At 37.2% G+C, this 13,253-nt stretch overlaps 1 protein-coding gene across 3 annotated transcripts in view; it reads left to right on the forward strand.

Moving 5' to 3' along the window:
- Positions 1-13,253, forward strand: part of KIZ (kizuna centrosomal protein) — a 129,281-nt gene that overhangs the window by 36,439 nt on the left and 79,589 nt on the right. For 2 of the 3 annotated variants that reach the window (XM_032351558.1, XM_032351557.1), the window contains 2 exons: positions 7,905-8,550; positions 8,919-9,237. In XM_032351558.1, the coding sequence (XP_032207449.1) occupies positions 7,905-8,550; positions 8,919-9,237 (965 nt within the window). The remainder of the gene's footprint in view (positions 1-7,904; positions 8,551-8,918; positions 9,238-13,253) is intronic. The other variant, XM_032351559.1, reaches the window with a different exon arrangement.

Consider the following 13,253-nt stretch of genomic DNA (forward strand, 5'->3'; position numbering starts at 1 on the left):
CTGATCATTGATTTGCCTCAAGTTTCACTAAGTGGCCTCAGCATATGGCCAGCTAAAGTTCTTCACAGTAGCCCATCACTTGAAGTCATGTATTTGAAAACGTTTTTTGAGCACATGAAAAATGATAGTAGTTGTTAGATTAAGACAATGGTAATAGATGATTTTCACCTGTTTTAAAATTTGTCTTTCTTCTTATATCAGCTTCTCAATTACGAAAGGAATAGAAGACAAATATTTGTATCACTGAATCAGGATGTTGATTACTATAATTTTGCTGTTTAACCAACCCATGTGAAACATTCTTAATAATGGCATGATGGCCTCTTTGGATGGTGAAATGGCAATATCCTGTAAGTCAGCTTTGACCCAAGAATTTCAATTTCAGAAAGCTGTCTTGTTAATGTACTCCCATGTTTGTCTAGAGGCATACGCTCAATGATAATCACTGTAGCTTGGTTTAGAATGGTAGATGGTGGGAAACAAACCAAGGTCCATCAAAACAAGACTTGTTAAATAAATTATGGTATGTTTATAGAATAGGATAATATTCAGCTGCTGAAATTACAATGTAGTCTTGTTTCCGGTCCAACGTATAAGAAATTTGGAAGTCACCACACCACCCTAACAAGTAAAAAGCTGAACAAACCACATAATCAGCAACTCTTCTTAGATTTCTCAGAGAAGTGAGGTTACAGAGCAATCCGCTGCCTCTAAATTTGGAGAGACCAACAAGGAATACAGAGAATCACAGTTTATTAGAGCAGAGCCGAAACCACTACAATAACCAGGGCCAGGTTGGAGAAATGAACTGTAATTGACAAATTGCCAGAGGCTCAGCATAGACAAGCCTGAGATAAAAATTCCAAGGAAATCAAGTCATAGTCCTTCTTTCCCCACTTCTGTGTTTTAACTCCAGGGAGCATTAACAGGTCCGCACAGTGAATATCAGAGAAAAATCCCCCTGTAATTCAGGGATGGGCAGGGGGAAAGTAACCATTTTTAAATATGTGAGAGAGTTCTGTTCTTAACAGATCTGCCTTCAGGAGAAACTGACCAGAGCCTAAGTGACCTGAGGCAAGGGAAATACCTCAGAAGGCTAGTCTGTCTAGCCTTCTATGTGAAGAAAGGGAAATAATCAATTCCAGCCCCTTCTAGCCTTGAACTTCTAAAACTACTCTTTAAAAATGCCTTTAAAAAAGTCAGTAGACTGTAGAGGTATGGATATTTCTGGGCTCTGAATTCTGTTCCATATATTTATATAATATATCTGTATGCCAGTAGAGTCTACAATTACCCTAGTTTTGTAGTAAGGTTTGAAAGTGGGAAATATTACATCTCCAAGTTTGTTTTTTTTTTTTTTTTTTTGGAAAATTGTTTTGCTTATTCTGGGCTCCTTTTATTTCCATATGAATTTTAGTGTTAGCTGGCCAATTTCTGTAAAACTGCCAGTTGGGATTTTGATAAAGATTGCATTGAATATGTAGATCAATTTGGGAGTAAAATTGGTCGTCTTAACTACATAACTCTTATGTTCCTTGAAGACAGAATGTCTTTCCATTTATTTAAGCCTTCTTTAATTTCTTTCATCAGTGTTCTATAGTTTTCAGTGTACAAGTCTTGCACTTATTTTTAAATTTATTCTGGGTTGCCTGGGTGGTTCAATTATTAAGCGTCTACCTTCAACTCAAGTTCATGATCTCAGGATCCTGGGTTCAAGCCCCACTTCGGGCTCCCTTCTCAGTGGGAGGCCTGCTTCTCCCTCTCCCACTCCCCCTGTTTATGTTCCCTCTCTTGCTCTGTCTCTCTGTCAAATAAATAAAATCTTTAAAATCTAAAAAAACAAACAAATAAATAAATGTGTTCTTTTTTATGCTTTTTTATATTATTATATATAGAATTGTTTTCTTTTTCTTTTCTTTTTTTTTTTTAAAGATTTTATTTATTTATTTATTTGACAGAGATCACACGTAGGCAGAGAGGCAGGCAGAGGGAGAGAGAGGAGGAAGCAGGCTCCCCGCTGAGCAGAGAACACGATGCGGGACTCGATCCCAGGACCCTGGGATCATGACCTGAGCCGAAGGCAGAGGCTTTAACCCACTGAGCCACCCAGGTGCCCCTAGAATTGTTTTCTGATTTCAGTTTCAAATAGTTAATTGCTAATATATAGAAATACATTTCTATTTGTATGTTGATCTTGTATCCTGTAACTTTGCTGAACTTATTACCTCTAATTGTTTCTTGTGATTCTTTAGGTTTTTCTTTATATGAGATCGTGTTATCAGCCAATAGAGATAGTTTTACTTCTTCCTTTGAAATCTACATGCCTTCCATTTCTTTTTCTTGCCAATACTATTCTGCCTAGAATCTGTATATCTTGTTTAATAGAAATGGTAAACACAGACATGCTTGTGTTAATCCTGATCTTAGGGAGAAGTCTTTTAGTCTTTCACTATTAACTATGATGTTAACTATATGTTTCCCGTAGATGCACTTTATCATGTTGAGGGAGTTCCCTTTTATTCCTAGTTTGTATAGTGCTTTTTGTCATGAACATGTATTGGATTTTGTCAAATGCTTTTTCTTTGTCTATGGAGATAAACTTTGGGGTTTTTTTCCCTTTAGTAAGATAGCATGTTATATTACTTGATTTTCATACGTTGAACAAACTTTTATTCCTGGCGTAAATCCTACACAGTCATGTGTATAATTCCTTTATGTGTTGCTGAATTCAGTTCTTTAGTATTTTGTTGAGAATTTTAATGTCTAGGGGAACCTGGGTGGCTCAGTGGGTTAAAGCCTCTGCCTTCAGCTCAGGTTGTGATCTCAGGGTCCTGGGATTAAGCCCTGCATCGGGCTCTCTGCTCAGCGGTGAACCTGCTTCTTCCACTCTCTGTCTCTGCCTGCCTGTCTGCCTACTTGTGATCTCTCTCTAATAAATAAATAGAATCTTTAAAAAAGAAAGAATTTTAACATCTGTATTCATAAGAAATATTGGTTTGTAGTTTTCCTTTTTTGAGACATCTTTATCTGGTTTTGGTATTAGGGACTGGCCTCATAGAATGAGTTGAGGAGTATTTCTTCCTTGCCTGTTTTTAGAAGATTTTGTGAAGGACTGGTGTTAACTCTTTAAACCTCTGGTAGGATTAACCAATGAAGCCTTCTGGTCCTGGACTTTTCTTTGTGAGAAATTTTTTTTAACTGCTAGTTCAATTTCTTGCTACACGTCTATTCAGGTTTTTTCTTTCTTCTTGAGTCAGTTTTAGTAGTGTGTGTCTTTCTAAGAATTTGTCCAGGGGTGTCTGGGTGGCTCGGTGGGTTAAGCTTCTGCCTTTGGCTAAGGTCATGATCTCAGGGTTGTGGGATCAAGCCCTGCATCACGCTCTCTGCTCAGCAGGGAGCCTGCTTCCCGTACCCCCTCTGCCTGCTTGTGATCTCTGTCAAATAAATAGACAAAATCTTAAAAAAAAAAAAAAGAATTTGTCTAACTCATCTAGGTTGTCTAATTTGTTGGCATATCATTACTCATAGTAGTCCCTTAAAATCCTCTTTATATCTGTAAAGTTGGTAACAAGGTACTCACTTTAATTTCTGATTTTGATAACTAAATTCTTTTTTTTTCCCTTAGTCTAGCTAGAGGTATGTCAATCTTCTGATCTTTTCAAAGAATCAGCTTTTGGTTTTGTTGAGTATCACTATTGCTTTTCTCATGTCTAATTTGTTTACTTCTCTGCTGATCTTTATTATTTCCTTCTTTCTGCTTGCTTTGGATTTAATTGGCTCTTCTTTTTTTTAATTTCTTTTTTTGAAATATTTTATCTATTAGAGAGAGAGTGTGTGTGCACACCCAGGTGTACACATGAGCATGGGAGGGAGCAGAGGGAGAGGGGAAGAGAGAATATCAAGCAGACTGTGCTGAGTACAGAACCCAACATGGCACTCAATCCCACGACCTTTGAGCCAAAATCAAGAGTTGGATGCAACTGATTGAGCCACCCAGGAGCCCCTTCTTTGTTTAATTTCTTAATATGAAAAGCTAGGCTATTGCTTAGAGTTCTTTCTTCTTTTTTAATATAGGCTTTTACAGTTATGAATTTTCCTCTAAATGCTGCTTCCTGTAGGTCTTAGTATGTTATATTTTCCTTTTCATTTAACTCAAACTCTTCTTATTTGCCTCGTAATTTCTTCTTTGACCCATTAGTTATTTAGGAGTGTGCTTTGTAATTTCCATGCATTTGTGAATTTGCCAGATTTCCCTCTTTTACTGACTTATAATTTTATTCTATTGTTATTGGAGAACATACTTTAAATTCCTTTAAATGTATTAAGACTTGATTTATTACCTAAAATATGGGTCTATCCAATAGAAACTTCAATGTGCACATGAGAATATGGATTCTGCTGGTGGTAGGTGGAGGTTTCTGTATACGTCCGTTAGGTCTGATTGGTGTATAATTGTTCAAATCTTCTATTTCCTTGTTGATCTTCTATCTAATTGTCTAGATCATCTGCCTATTTTGTCTGATATTAGTATAACTACTTCAGCTTTCTTTTGGTTACTAACTACATAGTATATTTTTTCATGAGGCTCTGTTCATATATCATTTTCCTTTCCTGTTCTTTCAACCTGTTTGTGTCTTTGAATCTAAAATGAGTCACTTTAGATAATACATAGTTTGGTCATGGCTTTTTAAAAATCTACTCTGCCCGTCTCTGACTTTAATTGTAGCGTTTAATCCATTTAAATTTAATGTGATTACTAAAAAGGTGGGATTTAGGGGCACCTGGTGGGTCAGTTGTTTAAGCATCCAACTCTTTCTTTTTTTTTTTTTTAATATATTCATTTTATTTATTTATTTATTTTAATTTTATTTTATTTTTTCAGTGTTCCAAGATTCTTTGTTTATGCACCACACCCAGTGCTCCATGCAATACGTGCCCTCCTTAATACCCACCACCAGGCTCACCCATCGTCCCACCCCCCAAGAATCCAACTCTTGATTTTGGCGCAGATCATGATCTCAGGGTCCTGAGATTGAGCCTCACACTGGGCTGTATGCTCAGTGGAGCATCTTCTTAGGATTCTCTCTCTCTCCCTCTCCTTCTGCCCCTCCCCCCGCTTACCCTCTCTCCCTCTCTCTCACTCTCTCAAATAAATAAATCTTAAAAAATAATAATAAAATGGTAAGATTTGATTCTGCCACTTTGTACTTTGTTTTCTATACATATTTTTTGTTCCTTTAATCTTCCATATGGCTTTCTTTTGCATTAAACATATATTTTCTAGTGTGCTCTTTTAATTCCCTGTCATTTCTGTTACTGTGGATTTCCTGGTGTTGTAATTAATAGCTTATAATAATCTAGTTCAGACTAATTCCAACTTAACTTTAACAGCTTGCCAAAACTTGGCTCCTGTATACTCCATTCTTTTCCCACTCCTTTTGTGGTGTAACTGTAGTACAAACTATGTCTTTATATCTTATATGCTGCTCATCCACATATATTTATAATTATTGCTTGATGCAGTTGTCTTTTAAATCATATAGGAGAAAAAAAGAGTTACAAAAATACATTTATGCTACCTTTTATGTTTACCAGTGTAGTTACCCTTATTAGTGCTATTTATTTCTCTTTTTTTCCCTTTTTTAAATTTAAGTATAGTTGACACACAATGTTGCATTAGTTACATTGGTTTCAGATGTACAACATAGTGATTTAACAGCCCCATATATTACGCTATACTCAAATCCCCAAGTACAGCTACTGTCTTTCACCATACAATGCTATTACAACATAATTGAGTATATTGCCGAACCTTTCATCCATATGACTATCCATTCTGTAACTGGAAACCTGTACTTCCCACTGCCCTTCACCCATTTTACCCATCCCTCCATCCCCTTCCTTCTGGCAACCATCAGTTTATACTCTATATTTAAAAATCTGTTTCTGCTTTTTAAAAAATTTACTTGTTTGTGCATTTGTTTTTTATATTCCACATATGAGTTAAATCATATGGTATTTGTCTTTCTCTGATTTATTTCACTTAGCATTATACTCTCTAGGTTCTATCAGTGATGTTGCAAATGGCAAAATCTAATTTTTTATGGCCAAGTAATATTCCATAGTGTGTATGTACACACACACACAAACATACTACATCTTCTTTATCCATTTATCCACACACACACCACATCTTCTTTATCCATTTATCTATCAATAGACACTTAGGTTGCTTCCATATCTTGGCTACTGTAAATAATGGTAAAATAAACATAGGGTTGCTATGTTTTTGTTTTCTTTGGGTAAATACCCAGTAGTGGAATTACTGGAGCATATGGAATTTCTATTTTTAACTTTTTGAGGAACTAACATACTATTTTCCACAGTGGTTGCACCAATTTACATTTCTACCAGCAGTGCGCAAGGGTTTCTTTTTCTCCACATCAAGTGGAGAAAACCAACAAGTGTTGGTGAGGTTTTTGATTGGTTTTTGGTTTTTGATTCTAGCTATTCTGACAGGTATGAGGTGTTAGCTCATTGTAGTTTTGATTTGCATTTTCCCTGATTATTAGTGGTATTGAGCATCTTTTCATGTATTTGTTGGCCATCTGTATGTCTTCTTTGGAAAAAAATGTCTGTTAGGTCCTCTACCCATTTTTAATCAGATTATGTGGTTTTTTGGTGTTGAGTTGTAGAAGTTTTTTTATATATTTTGGATATTAACCCCTTTATCAAATATATCATTTACAAATCATCTTCACCCATTCAGTAGGTTGCCTTTGTGTTTTATTGATGATTTCCTTTACCTGCAAAAGCGGGTATAGTCCCAAGAGTTCCCTTTTGCTTTTTGTTTACCTTGCCTGAGGAGGCAGACATACCTAGAAAACTCTTGCTAAGGCTCATGGCAAATGTGAAGGTTATTCAGTACATAGAGATGCTTTGGCCCCTTTAGAAGAAAGGCACTTAACTTCCTCAAGGCTTCATTATTGTTACTTCCAGTTTTACTTCCCACTGTGTGTCCTTGATCAAGCCACTGAACCAATTGCTTCTGTTGCTCCACCCAACACCCCCCGCCTTTTTTCCAGCCCCCTCTCTTTTTAAGGAAGAGATAATGCTCATTCTCCCCCCATAGACATGGCAGTAAATTTATTCTTATTTCATTTTATTTTATTTAAACTCAATAAGTTAACATATAGTTAGTTTCAGATGTAGAGATCAGTAATTCATCAGTTGCATATAACATGACAGTAAATTTAAATTGTTTTACATGTGTTTAAATTTACTTGAAGATGTTCAGGAAAATCTGCTGTTATTTGCAGTTTGACTGGCAATTAGGATTATTTTGCACAGATGGAGTATATTTTAATGTAATCCTGATGTGATTATTTGAAGTTTTTTTTAATATTATGCATAATACTAGAAATAGAGTTTTGAAACCTCCTATAGTCCTTTGTATGTATCTCTCCCTCCTTTTGTCTAGTACCTAGCTCTATTAAATCCAAGCTTCTCTGTGAAAAGTGGTTAGAATCTTCAGCTTTTTTAAAAATTGTGATAAAATATATATGTAACATAAAATTTACCATTTTAACCATGTTCAAGTGTACAATTCAGTGGAATTAATTACTTTCACATAGTTGTGCAATGTGTACATCCATTTTTGAAAAATGCAGACAAATATTGCTGGGCAATATTTGTTTTGTGAACCAATATTGTTATTAAAATTAACTAATATGGACTGTACTATGTTTCTGACATTTTGTGGAAGCTGTGAGTTTTATAAAACGAGGTCGGTGTTGATTTTAGTGGTCATACATCCTTTTCTTCATTTCATTTAAGAGAATAACCTAAACAACCTATTTGTTTATCCACAGGATGTTTAATTCACATCTCTTTTGGTGTTGCAGGTTGCAAGGCAGGCGGGAATTAACTTGGGGACAGCCATGTCAAGAGGATTGTATCAACCAGCAACAATCTTTATGGGCCGCCAAATGTCAGCTGTCTCAAGCATTGGAGGTTTCAGTACGGAGCAGAAATCTCCCCAGCCCACAAAGAACTTTTCAATTCCTGACCCACATTCACACCGACAGACAGCCCAGAGCAGTAATGTGACAGACAGCTATGTAGTACAAACTAATAGTGACACACAGCGCTTAAATAAGTCTGACAAAATAGATGGAAAGACATCTCTTCAGACTGGTGAGGAAACGCCAGTCACAGCCAGCGCATTGTCTGAGAAGGAACAAACTCATTGCTTGCAGATAGGAAGCAACACACGTCACAGCGAGAGTAGTTTATCTGAAGGCAAAAAGTCTGCTGAACTCCATTCCCTGTTACGGGAAAGATTAAGTCCAGAGAACAGAACCACGGATTTAAAGTGTGACAGTTCCAGCAGATCAGCAGGATCAGAGGGAGAAATACTGACACAGGAACATATTGAAGTCAAGGAAGAAAGAGCCAGACCGCCAGTCTCTCCGATATCAGTCTCAGAATACTGTGCATTTGAAAATAAGTGTTCTCAAGAGAAGGATTCTGCTTGGGAAGGTTTCTCAGGTGGGGTGAGAGGCTGAGCTTGTTTGCTGATTTTTGTTGGTGTTTAGTTTTGGAGGTGGTAGCATTCTTGTGTAAGAAAAACATATACTCTTTAGTTTTTTCTCTGTCAAAAGAGCAAACCAGTGACTTGGCCAACAAATTCCATTCTAATGAATTCTTGAATATAGGCATGGAAATATTTTTGCAAGCTAATTTGCTGACTTTAAAGCCCACTGTGATATTTTTATTGACTTTTCATGTACTATAATTAGTTGTGGATTGTTTCTACATGTATGAAGCTGAGTAATTCTGCCTGTGAGGCAGAACTTGTTTACCTCGCTTCTCCCTGAAGTTAGTGATTGGTAATCTCTGCATATCCCCTCTTACAGATCATCTTCCTCCCAGGGACCCCGAGTCACAGAAACCCTTCAGAAAAATGCAGGAAGAGCAGGAGGAGAAAAGTTTGAGCAGCAGCAGCAGTGACCTCACAGTCTCTGTAAGTGAAGATGATCTCATTTTCAAGAGTCCAGAACCACAGCCAAATCCGAGTGACAAGATGGAAGGAGAAGATGGAATAGAGGCCTTAAAATTAATCCACTCTGAGCAAGAAAGAGATGCCCTATCCACCGAAAAACATAATTGTATTTTGCAAACCCTAAGCTCTTCTGATTCAAAAAAGGAATCCTCCACTAACTCACCAACAAGAGAGTAAGCCATTCAATTTTTTTTTTTTTTTTTTACTGTTCTGTTTTTAATTATAGACGTTTTTAGAGACTATTCCACTGGGAATGTATTATTGAACCCTCAGCCATGGGTAGATAAGTTCCTTAAGTCTCATAAACAGTCTTTTAGATAAGGTCTGATTTTTCTTTTCTTTTTTTTTTTTTAATGAAATAGCTTTAAAAGTCTGAATATCATTGAATCCTGGTGATTGGCAGTTTATAATTATATCCAAACAATCTCTAGTTAATTTGTAAGTCATTCCTCCCACACCCTGCCTTACATCCTTTTAGAAAAGAAATCATTTTTCAAGTTGTGGTAACACAGGTGACAAATAGTTAAACTTACTAGGAGTTCATCTTTAGAGGCTAAGAACTTTGTATCTGATTAATTTGCTTAATCCTTTAATTCCTTGCCATGGTATCATATGGTTAAATATGAGTTTACAAGTTCTGTTACAAGTATTTCTAAGTCAGCTTTCCTTTTCTGAATGTAAAAATGAGGACACTGGAATCTTTAATGTTAAGTAGGAACAACATGCATGTTATACATTCTGAGCACTTAAATATTCACCTTATAGGGGTGCCTGGATGGCTCAGTCTGTTGAGAGTCTGACTTTTGGTTTTGGTTCAGGTCATGATATCATGGGTCATGGGATAGAGCTGTCTTAGCATTGGGCTCTGTGCTCAGTAGGGAGTCTGCTTGAAAAATTCTTTCCCTCTGCTCCTTCCCCCATTCATGCATGCACATTCTCTCTCTCTAAATAAATCTTTAAAAAATAATATCTAACTCATAAAAGCTGATTTATGATTTTTACTACTGACTTGTATAGAAAGCATAGAAACTGTTAGAAAACCAATTCTGCAATAAAAAGTAGCATCACATCTCTTGTAAGGATAGAAGGAACCTAAGTAAACAACCTAAGGTAGATCTAATCTTTTAAAAACAGGGAAACCAAGGCCAGGAACATAGGAGTGACATTTGAGCCATTCAGGGAGACCTATACAGCCTACCTCCCCAGCCTCCATGCTACCTCCAGAACTTTCTTTTATACTGCAATGGTGTCACTCTTTATTTTCAAGCATCTCAGCAACAGTGAAAAACTAAGTAGGCATTCTTGCATATCAGGGTATATATTCTCTTTTAGAACACTGTTATCCTTTTCAGCATATTGCTTTTTACCACTCATAATCTACTTATGTGAAAAAGTTTAATTATAGTCTGATTGACTCCAAGCTGGCATTCAAGAAATACTTACTAAGAGCACCCCCAAGTACAAAGTACTTGCACTATGGATGGAAGAACTGACAAGTTTCCTGTCCTGGTTTGTTGCAAAGGCAAGCCAAATGGGTTTGTCTAGTCATAATACTTCTCTCCCATCAAGGAGGTACAGGTATTACATCATACATCATCAGAAACTTTATTACTAGAGATAAAATAATCTATTTGGGGTTTTGTATTCACAGGCTTCTTTTTATAGCAACTCATTGGCCAAGTTCGTACTTTGGTAGGCTAACCAGGGGGCCAGTGTACTTACTTAGGATTCATTCTTTTTCTGAGATGAAAAACATTGAGTATGTGTGTATATATAAACAATGTCAAAAACATTGAGTATATGTGTGGAATTCTGTCTCTCTTTCTCCTATATGAGTGCCTTTTTCCTGTGACCTTAAAGCCAAGCTCCTTGGAATTTGGGGATATGGTTTTCCAAAATTTATTGGGAAGTATGGGCACTTGGGGAATTTTTAAATATTTGCCTTAAAAGAATGCCCCCAGAATGAAAGGTCAGTCAGCACTGGTTGATATTTGTGCTATCAGATTTGAGCCTATTGATTTTTTGTGGTGCAAGTACTCACCATGAATAGGTTGAAAGTGGTTTTAAATGATGCTGGTTAACCTGCTGAGATTCCCACTGCTTTTGAGGTCGTACTTTGTCTTACTTATTATTTAGCTTGAGCTACTCTTATTTGCTCTAAGGGTTAATTATTAATCTGGGGTTATAATCATATTTATAGAGCTGACACTGTGACCTCAAAGGTTCATTATCTCGGTTTACTTTAGGGTCTTTTGGGGGCTTAGAGAAAAGTCATTTGAATGAATTTTAGTTAACAAAGATGAGGAGGTAGGACAAAGGCAGACACATAGGAAGATATAAACAGAAAAACGTTACCTCTGATGATGATAGTTATGATGTTTTAGTACATCTCTGTGCCAGCTGAATTGCTGTGTTTGGACATAAAACTTGGTCTTTAGCTTCCTAGCAGTAAAGGTGAAAAGAGGAGTACAGTATGCTGAATAGTTTCCATCCGAGGGGAAAAATGAAGCCAAGGATTATTTTTGTGTTACTTGGTTTTTGTTTTGTTCAGAAAAAAATTGAATGGCTCTTTTGAAATATAGTTCTCTTACCGTACAATCCACCCATTTGAAGTGTACAGTTCAAGGGTTTGGGGTATATTACATTACTGATTTGTAAAAATTGTGCTATAATATAAAAAACATTTAAAAAGTACCACCTTAAGCATATAATTTAGTGTTAGCACCATATTGTGCAACCATCACCAGTATTTCCAAAAGTTGTTCTTTACCCCAAATATAAGCTCCATAATCAGGAAGCAGTGATTCCATTCTTTTCTCCTCCCAGTCTCTGGTAACCTCTAATCTACTTTCTGTCTATGAATTTGTCTGTTCCGTTGGTAATTATACAATATTTGACCTTTTGTGTCTGGCTTATTTTAGTTAGCATAAGGTCTTTGAAGTTCATACAGATTGTTGCAAATATCAGAACTTCGTTCTATTTTATGGCTAAGTAATATTCCAGCACATGGATATACCACATCTTATATATCCATTCATCTGTTGATGGACACTTGGGTTGCCACTACCTAAAAGCCAAGTGTTTTCGAGAAGCTTCATAACCCAATCCCACGGCTACTTCTAGATATTGAATTCTGGATTCCTTCATCACAGGTTATAATTAACCCTTCTCAGAAGAAAGCATACGAAAATGAAACTGAGAAAAAAAAAATGTCCCAAAGAATCTTGCTATTCTTTAAGAGTAAATAGTTTGCTGCAAATGTTGGTACAAAGCTCCATGATTTAAAACACTAGACATTTATTACTTTTCACGTATCAGGTGGTTGGCCCAGTGTCATTTGGGGCCATAGGGATAATTTGGCCATGAGCCCCTCTTCATCCAGGAGAGTAGTTCACCCTGTCACCTGGTGGTGGTAGCATAGTTCCCAAGACAGCAAGACAGCAAGCCCCAGGGTCCAAGTGCTTTTAGAGTGTCTACCTGAGCCACATTCACTACTGTCCTGTGGCTAAAGAAAGTCACAGGCCCCAGCCCAGAGTCAACAGATGAAAAAGCGAAGAGGTCACCTCTTGATGGAATAAGTGGCAGAGTCACATTTTAAAAAGTGTGTGTAGGGACGCCTGGGTGGCTCAGTTGGTTAAGCAGCTGCCTTCGGCTCAGGTCATGATCCCAGCGTCCTGGGATCGAGTCCCACATCGGGCTCCTTGCTCCGCGGGGAGCCTGCTTCTCCCTCTGACTCTGCCTTCCACTCTGTCTGCCTGTGCTCGCGCTCGCTCTCGCTCTCTCTCTCTCTGACAAATAAATAAATTAAAAAAAAAAATCTTTAAAAAGTGTGTGTAGTTGGGGAGACACACAAGAAAGGGCAGTTTATGGTCATTTTTTGCAAGCCACCACAGTACTTTAGGACAAATTCAAAGGGAGACAAGCTCAGTGTGAGTTCAAAGGGCAGGAAAAGTTTTGCACAGGTGTTGATGCAGCATCTTGAAGGCTGTTGAGTAAGGCTTCGAGTAAGAAGACAAGTTAGATACGGAGGAAGAGTGCAGAAAGGCACATGGATGGAGAGAGCACAGAGGGCAAGGGAAGGTAGAGCCTAGGGTGTGACTGAGGCTCACTGAACAGGACTCCTTGAAGAAAAGGTTTAAAATGGTGCCTGAGGTGTGGCCAGGAACAGGCCTAGAATCAGGTTAATGAA

Source organism: Mustela erminea, chromosome 7, assembly GCF_009829155.1.
Source record: "Mustela erminea isolate mMusErm1 chromosome 7, mMusErm1.Pri, whole genome shotgun sequence".
NCBI classification, from domain to species: Eukaryota; Metazoa; Chordata; class Mammalia; order Carnivora; family Mustelidae; genus Mustela; species Mustela erminea.